Source organism: Phaseolus vulgaris, chromosome 1 (assembly GCF_000499845.2).
Source record: "Phaseolus vulgaris cultivar G19833 chromosome 1, P. vulgaris v2.0, whole genome shotgun sequence".
In the NCBI taxonomy this organism is placed as follows: Eukaryota; Viridiplantae; Streptophyta; class Magnoliopsida; order Fabales; family Fabaceae; genus Phaseolus; species Phaseolus vulgaris.
Window position 1 is genome coordinate 12574003 of NC_023759.2, and position 15074 is coordinate 12589076.

The 15074-nt window shown below is 39.6% G+C and overlaps 2 protein-coding genes across 6 annotated transcripts; one reads left to right on the plus strand and one right to left on the minus strand.

Annotated features, from left to right (window-relative positions):
* The first annotated feature begins 1240 nt into the window (after nt 1-1240).
* LOC137813593 (chalcone synthase) lies at nt 1241-3253 on the plus strand. Its single transcript, XM_068615935.1, has 2 exons — nt 1241-1509; nt 2047-3253. Exons 1-2 carry the CDS (start codon nt 1332-1334, stop codon nt 3042-3044), a joined length of 1176 nt encoding a protein of 391 aa, XP_068472036.1. The 5' UTR covers nt 1241-1331; the 3' UTR covers nt 3045-3253.
* Nucleotides 3254-5319: 2066 nt separating this feature from the next.
* Nucleotides 5320-10886, minus strand: LOC137813596 (brefeldin A-inhibited guanine nucleotide-exchange protein 5-like). Of its 5 annotated transcripts, none has more exons than XR_011081457.1 (6): nt 10379-10465; nt 10225-10272; nt 8101-9081; nt 6791-7036; nt 6574-6697; nt 5320-6493 (listed from the first exon to the last, which is right to left on the minus strand). XR_011081457.1 is itself a non-coding variant. In XM_068615938.1 (6 exons), exons 3-6 carry the CDS (start codon nt 8096-8098, stop codon nt 6474-6476), a joined length of 393 nt encoding a protein of 130 aa, XP_068472039.1. In that variant the 5' UTR covers nt 8099-9081; nt 10225-10272; nt 10379-10465; the 3' UTR covers nt 5320-6473. The 5 variants fall into 5 exon arrangements, 2 of the variants coding, with proteins under 2 accessions (XP_068472039.1, XP_068472040.1); XR_011081459.1 differs by having other exon boundaries at nt 6786-7036; nt 8096-9081; XM_068615938.1 differs by having other exon boundaries at nt 8096-9081.
* Nucleotides 10887-15074: the final 4188 nt, after the last annotated feature.

Below are 15074 nucleotides of genomic sequence, written 5' to 3' on the forward strand. Positions count from 1 at the left end.
TCAGTGAATTAAAAATACCTGTTGATAAGTTTGAAACTTGACAGTTTTCAAGAGCTAGATGTATAAAAATATCCAATATAAAAATTATGTCTCTCGTTTTTTATATATTTTTTCTTCAAAATTGTATTTACCATCTAAAATATTTCTTAAAATAAAAAAATTAAAATTAAAATACTTTTAGAAAACACAATTTATCCCTAATAATGTTTCTTGTAATTTATTCCCAATATTTCTTGTATGTATGTTTTTTTATCTAATAATGCTTTCAAAATGTTCTCAAGATACAAAATATTATTTTAAAAACTATCGATATGGTTAGTATTAAATATTACCCTATCCGTTCCAACATGATAATATATATATATATATATATATATATATATATATATAAAATGGTATATATCTATATAGTTTTATTAAAGAAAACGTCATTCTTATATAATAATTGAATTGTATTGGTATTTAAATTTAACTTTTATGAAAGGAAATAAAAGAAAAGTCATTGTTGATATAATTTTTAAGTAGTTATTATAAAAAGAAAAAAGATGTATTAAGCTTGTTTTGTAATTGAATCACTGTTTATATATAATCTAAAATTTTCTATTATTATTATTATTATTATAAAACTATTCAATAACAAACAAACTGTGCAAATAAATTCATCAGTTTTTATAATAAGTGTGAATAATTAAAGTAGAATTATTAGATGTATATGAAACTGTATTATTATTATTATTTGTCTATGTGCCAATAAAATATAAAAAAAAATCGTTAATTTATGAAAGAATTCATCTCATTTTTTTTAAATTCCTTTTTTTTATAACTACTTTAAAAACACATTAAAAACATGTGAGAAACTTGTACAGACATATATGAATTATGAAATTAACTCTTTTTCTTTTTTTCATATCATGTAAAAAAAATCATGAAAGAATAGATATTTATTCATTTCAGTAAAAAAAATTCATTTATGATTAACCTTTTGAGAAGAATAGTAGGTAAATATCCTTGACACTAGAGTGAAGCATTTAATAAATTGCATGGTGACGTGGTTGCAAGAAGAAGGTTGTTTTGGTAGGAAGAGGAACGGGTAGGAAGAATGAGAAGTTGGAATGTTAATCTATGTGGCTCCAAATCTACCACAGGTTAAACTGCCTACCCTTTATCCACGTGTCTCTTCATCCGTCCGTCCCTCAAACCTACTCGCTCCTCCCTAGGCCCCTTATAACCCAACCTCCATTCCCAAACAACCTCACTCACCTTTCATCCTTCTCTCACTCTTTTCTTTTCTAATTACTTCCTCTTCTTTTCTCTTGCCAACACACCTCCAGATGGTGACAGTCGAGGAAATCCGCAACGCCCAGCGCTCCCATGGCCCCGCCACCATCCTCGCCTTTGGCACTGCCACCCCCTCCAACTGTATCTCCCAAGCGGATTACCCTGACTACTACTTCCGCATTACCAACAGCGAACACATGACCGACCTCAAGGAGAAGTTCAAGCGCATGTGTACGTTCTATCAACACCTCAACTCCGTTTATCGTTATTAGTCTTTTAATTGTCTCAGATTTCCCATTTTTTGCTTATTCAGTTTTTTATAATCAGTTAAGAAACTGATTTTCTGTCTGAAATTTAGGTTCACTTAAAGCTTACCCTCACTGTTAGGTGAAACTTGACCTACCCGCAGAGTTCATGGAACTTTTAATTATGATAATATGAATTTAAGAGGTTTTTGTTTTTTAGTTATACTCAGAAAATACTTTTTACACTTCTACTCTCTTGAATCATCTCTTTAAGCAAAATGAAAAAATTATGGCTGTGAGATTATTACTCTTCACTAATGACGCATAAAATCATTTTCATCGTGTTTATCCTCACAAGAACTCAATTGTAAAGTTCTGTGCCTTATTGCACCAGTGATTTTCAAACAATTTGTGGCAAAGGTTTTCTTGTAGCTCTTTGTTAGCAGTTTAGAAAAGCGATTTTTGTGGCTGATGTATTTACTTTTTTAAGTTCAAAATAAGAAAAGTGATTTGAATTAGACAGGTGAAAAGTCGATGATAAAGAAGCGTTACATGCACCTGACGGAGGAGTTTCTGAAGGAGAATCCAAACATGTGTGCGTACATGGCGCCGTCGCTGGACGCGAGGCAGGACATAGTGGTGGTGGAAGTGCCGAAGCTGGGAAAAGAAGCAGCGAGGAAGGCGATAAAGGAGTGGGGTCAACCCAAGTCAAAGATCACACACCTGGTGTTCTGCACCACTTCAGGCGTGGACATGCCTGGAGCCGATTACCAGCTTACCAAGCTTCTAGGGCTGAGGTCCTCCGTGAAGCGCCTCATGATGTACCAGCAGGGCTGCTTTGCCGGCGGCACCGTCCTCCGCCTCGCCAAGGACCTTGCCGAGAACAATAAGGGCGCCCGTGTTCTAGTAGTCTGCTCCGAAATCACTGCCGTGACGTTCCGCGGCCCGTCCGATGCCCACCTTGACTCCCTCGTCGGTCAGGCACTGTTTGGGGACGGAGCTGCCGCGATGATCATAGGAGCGGATCCTGACAGGAGTGTAGAACGGCCTATATTTGAATTGGTATCGGCCGCCCAGACCATTCTGCCGGACTCTGATGGTGCCATCGACGGGCACTTAAGGGAGGTGGGACTAACGTTCCATCTTCTAAAAGATGTGCCTGGAATCATCTCGAAGAACATTGAGAAGAGTCTGACAGAGGCGTTTGCGCCGATTGGGATTAATGACTGGAACTCGATCTTCTGGGTGGCACACCCGGGTGGACCGGCGATTCTGGACCAGGTTGAGGAGAAGTTACGGCTGAAACCGGAGAAACTCCGGTCCACCCGGCACGTGCTGAGCGAGTATGGAAACATGTCAAGTGCATGTGTTTTGTTCATTCTTGATGAAATGAGGAAGAAGTCGAAGGAGGAAGAGAAGGGCAGCACAGGAGAAGGGCTAGAATGGGGGGTGTTATTCGGGTTCGGGCCGGGTCTAACCGTTGAGACGGTTGTGCTGCACAGCGTTCCCTTGGAGGGGTGAGTAAATGAAAAACCAATGATGATGATGATGGGGTGAGTCACACTATTATTCACTAGTGATCACTGTAATAACTAATAAGGAAACCTCCAGAATTTGAGGATAAGTGTGATAATTTGAATTAGTGTCAAAAGGATGGTGTTTGTGATTGAATTTGTGAAACTTTCAGTGTTAAAATAGTAGTAATGCATGGGTCCTTTCCCCTTTGGTCTTGTCTTGTAGTAATTCATTATTTATTAGTTTATTTAATTATTTCATTTATAGAGATGTAATAGAGATTTTGTCTTTAGAAAATAATCTGTAAATATATATTAACCTCGTTTTAAAGAGAAAAGTCAAAGAAAGTTTAACAAATGACTCATGTTATTATGAGTATAAAATATAACTTTTTTAACATTATTATTATAAAGGACGTTTATTGTACTTTTAAATGTGAATTTGAATACAATTTTATATCCTGTGTACTAAGATGGTCATTGGATTTTAGAAAATGTAATCCAAATTTAAATATTTTATCAGATTTTAAATTTAAAATCATATTTTTTATAAGATCAATTTGGATTTTTATAAATCTAAATTCAAATATAAAGAATAGATTTTAAATTTATATTTATATTTTTATAAAATAATTTTAAATTTAAATTCATATTTCTTTTAAAATGTTAACATAAATTTAATATAGTAAAAAAGATGTAAAAAAGTTTAATATATTGCATAAATTATTAACATTCAAAGATGTACCGGTAAAGACCGCACGACTGATATAACGTCTCGGACCCTGTACCGAATATAGTCAAGGCTCATATATGTTGGGTCGATAACTCAAGTCCAATTATGCTCAACCAAGGTCAGCAAAGTTAATCTATGATTAGGAGCTAGGTAACGCAGCCCTAAGCACGGTCCAACCCCTTAACCTGATCCAATAAGGAAAGTCCACCAAAGGTAATATAAATAACACATATTTCAAGAATCAGGTACGTCATTTATCTACAGTACTCTGACAACCGAGTGTCGAACCCTTTTGCTGACTTGAGCGTCGGAGTGCCTTCTGTAGGTACCTCCCCCCTTTGGGAATCACTAGGAGACCGAGAGACGAGGCTAAGAAGGAACAATGGTGAAAGTCAAAGAGCAGTACGATCGACCGGCGGGAAGGAAGAAGGCGAATCCTCTCAATAGTTATTTGGGCCCCTACCCTCGCACGAGAACAAACACTACAAGAAATATATTTATTAGGATGGGCAAAAAACAGACACTATGTATGAAAAACGGACGCAAAAATTTAATTATTGTCGGTTTAAGGTTTATTTATATTTGGAAGCTAATATGCTCCACGTAAAAAGTAGCGGGGGGATGCGTGGGACGACATTTTGTGTAGGCCTAGCCTACATGTTTCACACACAAAGTTATATTCTATATTTTTTTATTGAAAAAAGCGTGGGCTAAACCAACGGTACAACCACATAATTTTTAAATATGCGTGAGTTTAGCCTTCATGTGCGCCCCACAAAATTATATTTATATTAAGCGTGGGCTTAACCTATCCATTTGCCACACAATTTAAAAAAAAGCGTGGACTTAACCTACACATTTACCACACAATTTAAAAAAAAAGCGTGGACTTAACCTACACAAAGCCACACAATTTTTATGCATCTGTGCGCTTAACCTACATGTTTTACACACAAATTTTTAAAAAAAAACATGGGTTAAGCCTTCACATTACCCACACAAAATTATATATAAATTTTTGTTTTGTGTAGCCGACACTACACATAACAAATAAAATGCTACAGTATTTGGCAACTGTAACAGTATTGGACTTTGGTTTGCGTTTTAAATATTACAGTTAACACAAAAAAGTTTTATATTGGTGAATAAATATATAAAAGGTGTAATATATATTAAAATTTAATTTGCTTGTAAATTTAAAACGTGTAACTAATTGAAAGGGAAAAACAATAATGTTATCAAATAAATAATATATAAAGTACATCTCTAAAGATTTATAAATAATAATTTATAATTAAATAATAGTATAGACTTTTCCATACATTCCAATTAAATTTTTAATCGAATAAACCTCTTTCTTCATGTATAAAATTGAAATTTGAAAATGGAACACTTTATTTAAAAATTATGCTGTGGTGACAAATAATTCACCACAAATGAGGATTCTATTTAATTTATTATCATTATTGATATTATTTTTTTATTATTTTTTCTTACAAATTCTGCATCATCTGATTATAATATAAAAAATGCATGAACTGTAAATTCATAACGAAGAGAGAAATAAAGTACATTACATAATTATCTATTACACTTTCGAACTAGAGAATAAATAGAGAATTGCAAAGAAAATAGGTATGCTGTCATTCTGCGCCACATCCTTATCACTTAGAAGTAAAATGTATAAAATAGGCTTTCTTTGATTACAATTGGTTTGATGCTGAAATTAAGGAAATGCAGAAAAATAACGTAATCTGCTCTGCATATGACTCTCTGCCAATGTTCTCTTGATCAAATGACTCTTTTTCCTCACTTTTTTCTACTGGTTGGACATTCACATTATATCAGTAACCTATATTGTGTAAAAATAATATCTTGCTTTCACACTAAGGCATCAGATAACAAAGGCATTGCTACATCTTCCAACTATGAAAATACACTATTTGTATACAAAGGATGCCTTGTCATTCACCACCTTTCTTGAGGGTAATCATCTAATAATATGCTAATTCTAAGTGCATAATTTATACGGTTTATGTACATCCACTACATAAGCACTAATGTATATATACAAATATCTCTCTACTTTTGAATTCCTTGGATGCAAGTTTTTTAGCAAAGACATCAAATAAAACAAACAAAAAAACAACTCTTGCATATAGGCCACTTAATGGACAGGTGTCAATGCAAGGAATGGAACTAATTATTGACAGTAAAAATGAATAAATAGTTTCTAAATCCTTAAACAATGTACATTTAATCACACATTACTCAGAACCATGAGCTAAGTTAGTATGCCCCCTTTAGTTTTTCCTCAAATTTCTGTTTTCAACATTGGTAGTACATGTAATCACACATTAATCAAAACCATGAGCTAAGTTAGCATGCCCCCTTTAGTTTTTCCACAAATTTCTGTTTTCAACATTGGTAGATTGAAGATAGGTCTAATGGGCCAAACTTACTGGACTTTGAAATAAACATCTACCCATTTTTTTCTAGTAATGTGTGTGTGTGCATGCATACTTTGTGTGTGAAACCTTCAAATTAAGGAAAGCAATTTCCTACAGATAATCCAGCAAACCTCTGCAAGACGGTCCTCACAGATCCGCAGGATTGCAATAGCCTTCAAACTAATGCGATGTGAACTTTTATTGTTGGCAAATCTAATCAGACAATTCACGCAATCCATGAAACAGTCTCCCACTACTTGATCAAAGTGATGACTGCAAAATTTCAACATGTTAGATACACCATAATTGCAATAGTAGAATGCAATGACACAATCAAAGAATATCATTCTTACCCTGCTCAACATTTTCAAATGCACTCTCCACAATAGATTCTAATTCATCATCTGCAGAAGCTGTAAAAATCATAAATACACTACGCCACCCAGACTTTATGCTTCCAACCTTAGATTTGATCATCTGCACTAGGCAACAATTCCAGCTGAACTTCACAATGTATCTAATGATATTAAGCTCAAATGCACAAAGAATAAGAATTGACACCTACAACACCTGGACAATGCAGTCAACAATTAGCCTCCTTTTGGATTCACTTTGACTATTTCGCATAAGATTAAGAACAACGAATGGTTTGAGAATATCATTTTGGAACGAGAACTTGGCCAGTTCAGCACGCTCCAAATACTTTATGCTAAGTTGTCTTAGAGAATCTATGGAATACATAACAATTTTCTCATCATGATGACTCCCTGCTGATATAAAGTGATTTGCAAGAACAGTCCAGATTCTAGCCCATACCTTAAAAACATCACAATTAGAGCTTAGAAATGCACTCAGGGCAGCATCAAAAAGACAATATTATACAAGGGGTCGAAGGATGCTATAGTTCAACAATTAATGGAATGAAACCAAAGCTTCTTAGCAATAACAGATAGCTTGAGTAAAATGATACATTCAAATCATTCCTAGATAGTCAGTAGTTATCAAAGCATTCGTACATGTACAAATATGTGCTTTCTATTATATATGGATAAACTAAATCCAATTATTGAATTTCCTCAAGGAAACAACACATTTGAGCCAATACATTTAAACAAAAAATTAATGATAACAAAAGTCTTATTAAAAAGTGAACTTTAAGCCTAACTCAGCCCCATAAAACTGGCTCTTAGGGTTGAGGTTTGCACCCACTTATATACAATGAAAGGCTCTAATCTCTAGTCGATGTAGGATCTCCAACACACCCCTCACGCCGAGAGTGACAGCAGCTCGTGCGTGGGATAACATATTATGGGGTGGTGGTATGATAAACCCAACAAATACTCGCTAGGATAGGCTCAAAAATGGCTCGATACCATATTACGAAGTGGACTTTAAGCCTAACTCAACCCCATAAAACCGGCTCTTAGGATTGAGGTTTGCACCCACTTATCTACAATGAAAGGCTCTAATCTCTAGTCGATGTGGAATCTCCAACACACCCCTCACGCCGAGACTGCCAACTCGTGCGTGAGACTATATATTTTGGGTGGTCCGATAGCGGCCCCATAGCGGGTGGCACGATAGGCCCAACACAAACACTCGCTAGGATAGGCTCGAAAATGGCTCTGATACCATATTAGAAAGTGGACTTTAAGCCTAACTCAATCCCATAAAACCGGCTCATAAGGTTGAGGTTTGCACCCACTTATATACAATGAAAGACTCTAATCTCTAGTTGATGTGAGATCTCCAACACAAGTCTAATAGCTTAAAAAATAAAGTGAGCAGAAAAAACTTCCAAAGGTAACTTACAAGACAAGCAACATTAAAACGATGAATAAAAATTATCCAACTGACAGTTGATAAGAGATATACCATACATATTCAAGCCATATTGTAATAACTAATTTCAACAAGCTTCTGCAAGCTGATGACACGAGTTGGAGTTTGTTTTAGCTCTTCAGCTGATACACCACAGAGAGCAGTGAAGAATTCCACAAATGAATCACTAGGTAGTTTGACACTATTCATAAAAACATGTTCAGCAGGTTTCCCATCTAATTCTCTCAGAGATTGAACAACAGCATCCTTGGAGATTTGATTTGACCCATGCATAACAGTAGCATAAATTGAAGGAGTTGATGTTATAAATTCAAGGCGAGAAACACATTCCAGAACTGCATTCCATGTATCTTGAAGAGCATTCGTATCTGATTCACACAGGACCAACACCGTGCGCAAAGCTTCCACATTTTTACTACGCATTTCCTTTGGGGCATGCAAGAAAGTAAACCAAAGGTGTCAACAAAGAAACTAAATGAACCTGGTCAACTGTACCAAACATCAATATTTCCATTCAGTATTATCGTACACAATGCACCATCTTTCCCTGGCATATCAAAATAAAGAAGTAGCAGATACCTCTGCCTCATCACTGCTACACACCTTATGTGACCCCATCCCTCTTCTACCATCAACCCATACTCCCTACACTCTACACCAGCTAGTCAAAACTAATCTAACCTACCCAAATTATCATACTGACAAAAGAATGTAGTGGATAGTCATCATCATTATCTTCAAAATTTAAAAAGTTGTTGACACTAGCCTTTTTTTTTTCCTTTTTCTTTCAATGAAATCTATTGTAACATGTTGAATGGTTTTTTCCCTTTCTTTTTCCATTGTAGTGTTGGTACAACTACTAGTACCTTGATCTGGGTCTAGTTTTTTTAAAGTTGTAAGATTGTGAGTTATTTCAATTCTACCAAAGAAATAACAATGACTACCTTTTGAGTTTCCGTGGCACGATTTAACTAGTTGAAATGACTTGACGCTGCGACTTGCCCCGTTCACCTGTTTTTCTGCGTTGCAAGCAAGAACTTCTAAGAGAAATGGCCAATGACATAAAGTTCCTCTTCTAAACCTTTAGGTCTCAATGTTTCATTATCACATTGAGGATTTAGTAGCTTGCTGGTCATGGGGAGGTAAGGCGTTGAGAAAAAGGAGGAGGAGAAATAATGAACATATTCTCATTACATATGCAAAAGGAAGAATAAGAGATGAAGAGAGAAGCTACAGGAGGAGGGAAATATGCTGCAAATAGGAAAAGTAGACCACTGGATAGATACTTCAAAAACAAACACTAAAAGTAATTTCTTGCTCAATTGGATTAGAAACTTTTGACATGGATTGAGAATACAACAAAAAGCCTACTTACTAATTAGCCTGAATTACAAAACATATACAACAATGATTTATAAGGCAATAAGGTAGTGAATCCTCCTCTCCCTATTCCCCAAGAACCAATTCTCAATCACAAAAAATGTACACCTCCCCACTACATTATGTTAGGACAATGTCTGTGGCAATCACTCTTCCTCCTGACCGAATGAAAGTGTTTCAGGATTTGCTTTATGACTTTTGAACTCTCGGTTCAATATGTTCACTACTTTTTTGGCCACCGATTGAATACTAGGATCCCTAATCATAACCTCTCCCCTCTTCTCAAACAACTCCCAACTTTCATCCTCAAACAACACCTCAAGCCTATAAAACTCTCTTGCCCCAAAATTAGAACTCAACATGTTAAGATTCCTGGATGTGATCAGCAACTGGCATTTGCAACCTTTATAGTCCTCACCAAAAGGCACACCAACCTTTGTCAAATCAAGCTTCATCAAACTTCAACCCCAATCCATCAGCTTTCTTTCAAAATACAACTCCATCCAAATCAATTTTCCAAAACCCAGGTTCTCTACTTCGTCTTTCACACTTAAACTATGACTCTATACTTTACAAGTTCTACATTGATATTTAATGTTCACATTACTCACTTAGGACTACAAGCAGTAGCTCAAAGTGAGAAAACTGAAGCATGCTAACACGGTGAAAGCTAAAAAATAGCTCAAGAGATTTTCTTTTATCGCCAGAAACACTTTCTTCTACCCAAGGACTAAACTGTTTCTAACATGGAAAGCTACAAAAATATCTTATAAAGTATTTACCTCAAGTGGAACTCCACGAAATAGAATTTCTCAAGTTTCCTCAAACCACTGAAATCAAATCAAGAACACAGGGTTAGAGAATCATTATGAAATCGTTAGGGCTATACCTTCAAAAATAAAATTACACGCAAAAAGAAAGAAATTGGAGCAAAACCTAGGGTTATTCTTCACGATTCCAGCAACGCTCTCGACTACTCCATCACGGTCGCGTACTCTCGATCTCATGGTCGCACGCTGTATCGATCAGGTAGTCGGAAGTGATGACGTGGCAACAAGTGATAATGTAGACGTGTTGAGCGGAACACCTGGCTGGCAGAAGGGAAGCACATCGGGAAGTTTGTGTAGTCGCCAACTGTTAGCTTGGCGTTCTCCGATCTCTGGTATGTATAACCGGCGGTCACCAGGCTCGCGTCATAGTCGCCGTATGAGAGTTTTAGGCGACCAAGTGGTTAAAGACATCGCCGAAAGATCAGGAAGGCTTGCTTAAGGCTTCCAAGGGGTACTCGTACGAAGGACGAAGTAATCAAATGATCATTCCCTGGCCAGAGGTCGGGGGAAGGGAACAGTCTCCCAGAACATGCATGATGTGCAAGTGAAGCAGATCGTGATAGCGGCAGGCGAGACCACAGAGAAGGTGTGCATGGTGACACCCCGTACTCGCCGCTTAAGGGGTCGCGCTCCAAGGAAGCTGTAGTTACTCCTCGCATGGGTAACTTAGTCAAATAGCTTGAAGAGTAGAGGTGACGCTCAAGTAGAAGGTAGCTCCAGATGGTGACACGTGTACAGCTGGATGTGAGCCACGTGTCCAAAGGTGTAACCGTCAGGAGAGAGAAAGTGCTCAGGTATATAAGGAACTCTAACGAACTTCTGAGGGACGCGCGTTTAGAACACTTCTTTACGTTTTCCAGAACTCTTGAGAACGCTGAGAGAATTCTTGCACGGTTCCTTGAGTTGAGATTTTCTCTCCTAGTATTTGGTGATTCCGTCACTGACTTGAGCATCGGAGCGCGATCGGCCGCAGCGGCGCCACTCTGTCTTTTTCAGGTTCTTGTGGAGAATCGAGGTGTGAAGGACAGAAGCTAACATGGTGCAAAGCTAATCCAAAAGGAGAAACCTTTGACGTGACAAGGCTCTTGCACTCAGGTCAACCGGCAGGATCATCAGGCGCCCACCGTGGGGCTGTGTAAAGCGTGTTTCCCATCCACAGCGTGAGTTCTTGAAGTTTCTGAGATTCTTGTGTGGTTGTGTGCTGGTGCAACCATTTTCGGCGTTTTTCACCGTTTGTTCGAGTTTTCAATCGTAGTTTGAAGTTTTCCATCGTTTGTTCGAGTTTTGTTCGGCGAATTGAAGTTTTTCTTCGTTCGTTTGAGTTTTTGTTCGGTGAGTTGAAGTTTTTCACCGTTTGTGCGAGTTTCAATCGGTAAATCGAAGTCTTCACCATTCGTTCGTGTTTCTGACCGGTGAATCGGGAGTTTTGGTGGAGAAGCGGTAGGTTCGTGCTAAGATTGCAAGTTTATGTGGAGGTTTTGGCATCCGAATCTGTCGGCGTGCTATTGCGGTTGCGTTCTTGGAAGTTCTTTGGAGTTTGAGAGTTTTTGACCGATTGATTGCTGGATCGATCGTTCCGTTGGTGAAGGTTTTGGTCGTTGAAGTTTGATTCGTTGATTTTTCATGAGAAAGATGAGAAGTACGCGTTCTAGTCCCGTTGTGCCAGCTGCTGCAAAAGGCGCCATGACCATGGCGCAAATGATGGAGATCATGAAGACCTGTGGAGGCATCGCGCATAGAGCAGGCGAAGATGCATGAAGACCTGGTCGCCTCTCAGGCCAGGAATGAAGAGCTCAGCAAGGTCACTGAGGAATTGCGTCAAGCTCTTCACGAGCAGAGAGGACGCACAACGGTGGAGGAAGTTGTACCGTCATCACCTCCGCGCGTTTTTCCGATGCCATTCGCTCAGGCGATCACGGACACGTCGATCCCTACGAGCGTAGTACCTGTGAAAGCTTCTTTCACCGGCGTGGAGGATCCTGAAGCACATCTCACCATGTTTCACACGCAGATGATGCTGTCAGGAGGCTCAGATGCTGTCTATTGCAAGATGTTTGTGAGCACGCTCCAGGGAACAACGCTGGAATGGTTCGTTAGCCTGCCTACAGGTCACATAACCAATTTCCAGAAGTTTTCGAAGCTTTTCGTCGATCAGTACATTGTGAACAAGGCGCCACCGAGGGTATCTTACGACTTGTTCGACGTAAGGCAGTATCAGGGAAAGTCCCTCAGGGACTATCTGAATCATTTTGGAGCACAGATGGTCCGCTCGCCTGCCAAAGACGAGGAGATGTTGGTGTATGCCTTCAAGAAGGGTGTACTGCCTGAACCTTTCTGCGAGGCGCTGATTAGGGCCCACCCCGCCACGTTTGCTGAAGTTAGGCGACTTGCTGTGGCCCACATCGCCGACGAGAGTGAAGTCGCCGAAAAGAGAGGGAGTGTGGTTCCTGCTAGGCCGCGGGCCCAGACTAGAATTCAACCGCAGAGGGTGCTGGAGACGATGGCGGCCAAGAAGGATCAAAGGACTCGCCATCCTTACGATCCAAAGAAAAATAAGGGAAGGGGCCCAGGGCGCCCTAGGGAGTTCAATCGCCCACCCATGTACAAGTTCGTCATGGGATTGGCAGACCTGATCGCCATTCCCAACATAGCAGCCAGTCTTAAAGCGCCTGAGAAAGTTGGCGACAAGGTGTTAGGGCCAAAACCAAACGCATGGTGCGAGTTCCACCAGAGTTTTGGCCACACCCTTGATTCGTGTTTGGCCCTGGGTTACCAGCTCGACGATCTGGTCAAGAGCGGCTTCTTGAATGACTACCTGCTGGACAAGAGGACGGGGGGTGCGTCGAGCTGAGCAGTGAAGGCCAGCAGCATGAAGTGCTCACCCATGGCGAGATCCACACCATCGTTGGAGGCTTCTCAGGTGGTGGATGCACTGCATCACAGCGAAAGAAGTATGCAAGGTCTGTGATGGCAGTGGATGTTTTCGAAGATCACTCGCCAGATGTGGACATTACGTTCACAAAGGAGGATCTCAGGGACGTTGTGCCTCATGACAACAATCCCATAGTCGTCTCGCTGATCACGGCGGGAAGGAAGGTGCACCGAGTGCTGGTGGACCAAGGAAGTTCGGCAGATGTAATGTTCTGGCCGACTTTCACCAAGCTGCAACTACCCCTTGACCAGTTAAGGCCCTATGGAGGATGCTTATATGGGTTCGCTGGCGACCAGGTGGAGGTCAGGGGGTACATTGAGTTGAGAACTACGTTCACAGACGAGGCGGCCTCGAGGACGGAGAAAATCAAGTACCTCGTCGTGAATGCCCCCTCAGCGTATAACATTCTGTTGGGAAGGCCAACCCTTAACAGAATAGGAGTTGTGCCCTCAACTAGGCACATGAAGGTTAAGCTGCCATCGATGGAGGGGGTGGTGATCACCATCAGATCTGACCAGAAGGAGGCGAAGAAGTGCTACGACAATAGCCTCAAGAATAAGAGGTCGGTGAGCTACATCACCACGACGCCGCCTCCCGGTGTGAAGCCCAGGCCAACGGAATGGCGAGTTGTTGATGCGGCGATGGAAGTGGCCGCCGGAGGCGATGTCACCATGATAGACGCTGAGGTTGAGGGAAAGAGCGCCGTACGGGAAGAAGAAGCGAGAAACCATCCAGAGGAAGCGAGGGAGTCGGGAATCGCCAGGGCGGTGATCGCCAGGGAAACCAGACCCAAACCCGTCGAGGAGTGGCTCGAGAGGGAGATCGGGGGCAAGGTCTTCAAGTTGGGAAGATCTTTGGAGGATGAGCTCCAAGACCAGATCGCCAAGGTGATAGAACGACATCTGGATGCTTTTGTTGGGTTTAATAGTGCCAAAGTTCAAGAGGGGGGGTGAATTGAACTTTTAAAACTTTCTCGCAGAAACAGAGTTGAACACAGTTTACAGAAAATAAATCGATTTATGTGAAAATGAACAGATTTATTTCAGCACTGTTTTTGTTTGAAAAGCGTTTATACAGCAAGGTTAATCACAAGATTATGCAGATAGATTTTCCAGATGCACACACACTGATATTAGAACGAAAACCAGTGAACCACAAAACAACAAACTTCAATTTCAAGCAAGTGATTAAGGTTCAATTTATAGCATGCCAATTAATTGAGTAACCTTTACAAACAACATGTTCCAGTGGCTTTTAACAAACTATGAGTGTTCTTCTTGATGTCAAGCAATTTTCTAGAAATTAAGAACAATGAATCACAGAACAGCAAGCTTCAACTTTAACCAATTGTTTAAGGTTCAATTAATAGCTTTGACAATTTCTTGAGCAACCTATCACAGTCAATCTGTTCCAGTGGCTTTTAGCAGATTATATGTGTTCTTATCAGATTCAAACAACTTTTTCAGAAATTAAGAACAGTATGCACAGTGCCTAGAAAGAATAGATTTATTTTCAATTGAACAGATTTATTTCTTTGCTGTTTTATCAATTATGCAGAAACGAAATTGCAGAGAGTGAGAGAGAATGAACACAAGCAGTTATACTGGTTCACTCAACTGAGCTACATCCAGTCTTCACCAAAACCAGGTGGAAAACACTAAAACACTGTACAACCAAGTACAATTCCCACTGTTCTTGAAACCTACAAGAACTTAGGTACTCTTGCTGAAAAACCCTATTTCAGCTCACACACACACACTCTCCAAGAAAACCTATCAAGAAGAGTGTTCAACCAAACTATTACAAGCAATGAGAAATGAAACGACTACACCTGATTGAGGATACAAAGATCTGCCTTAAACCAGTAGGC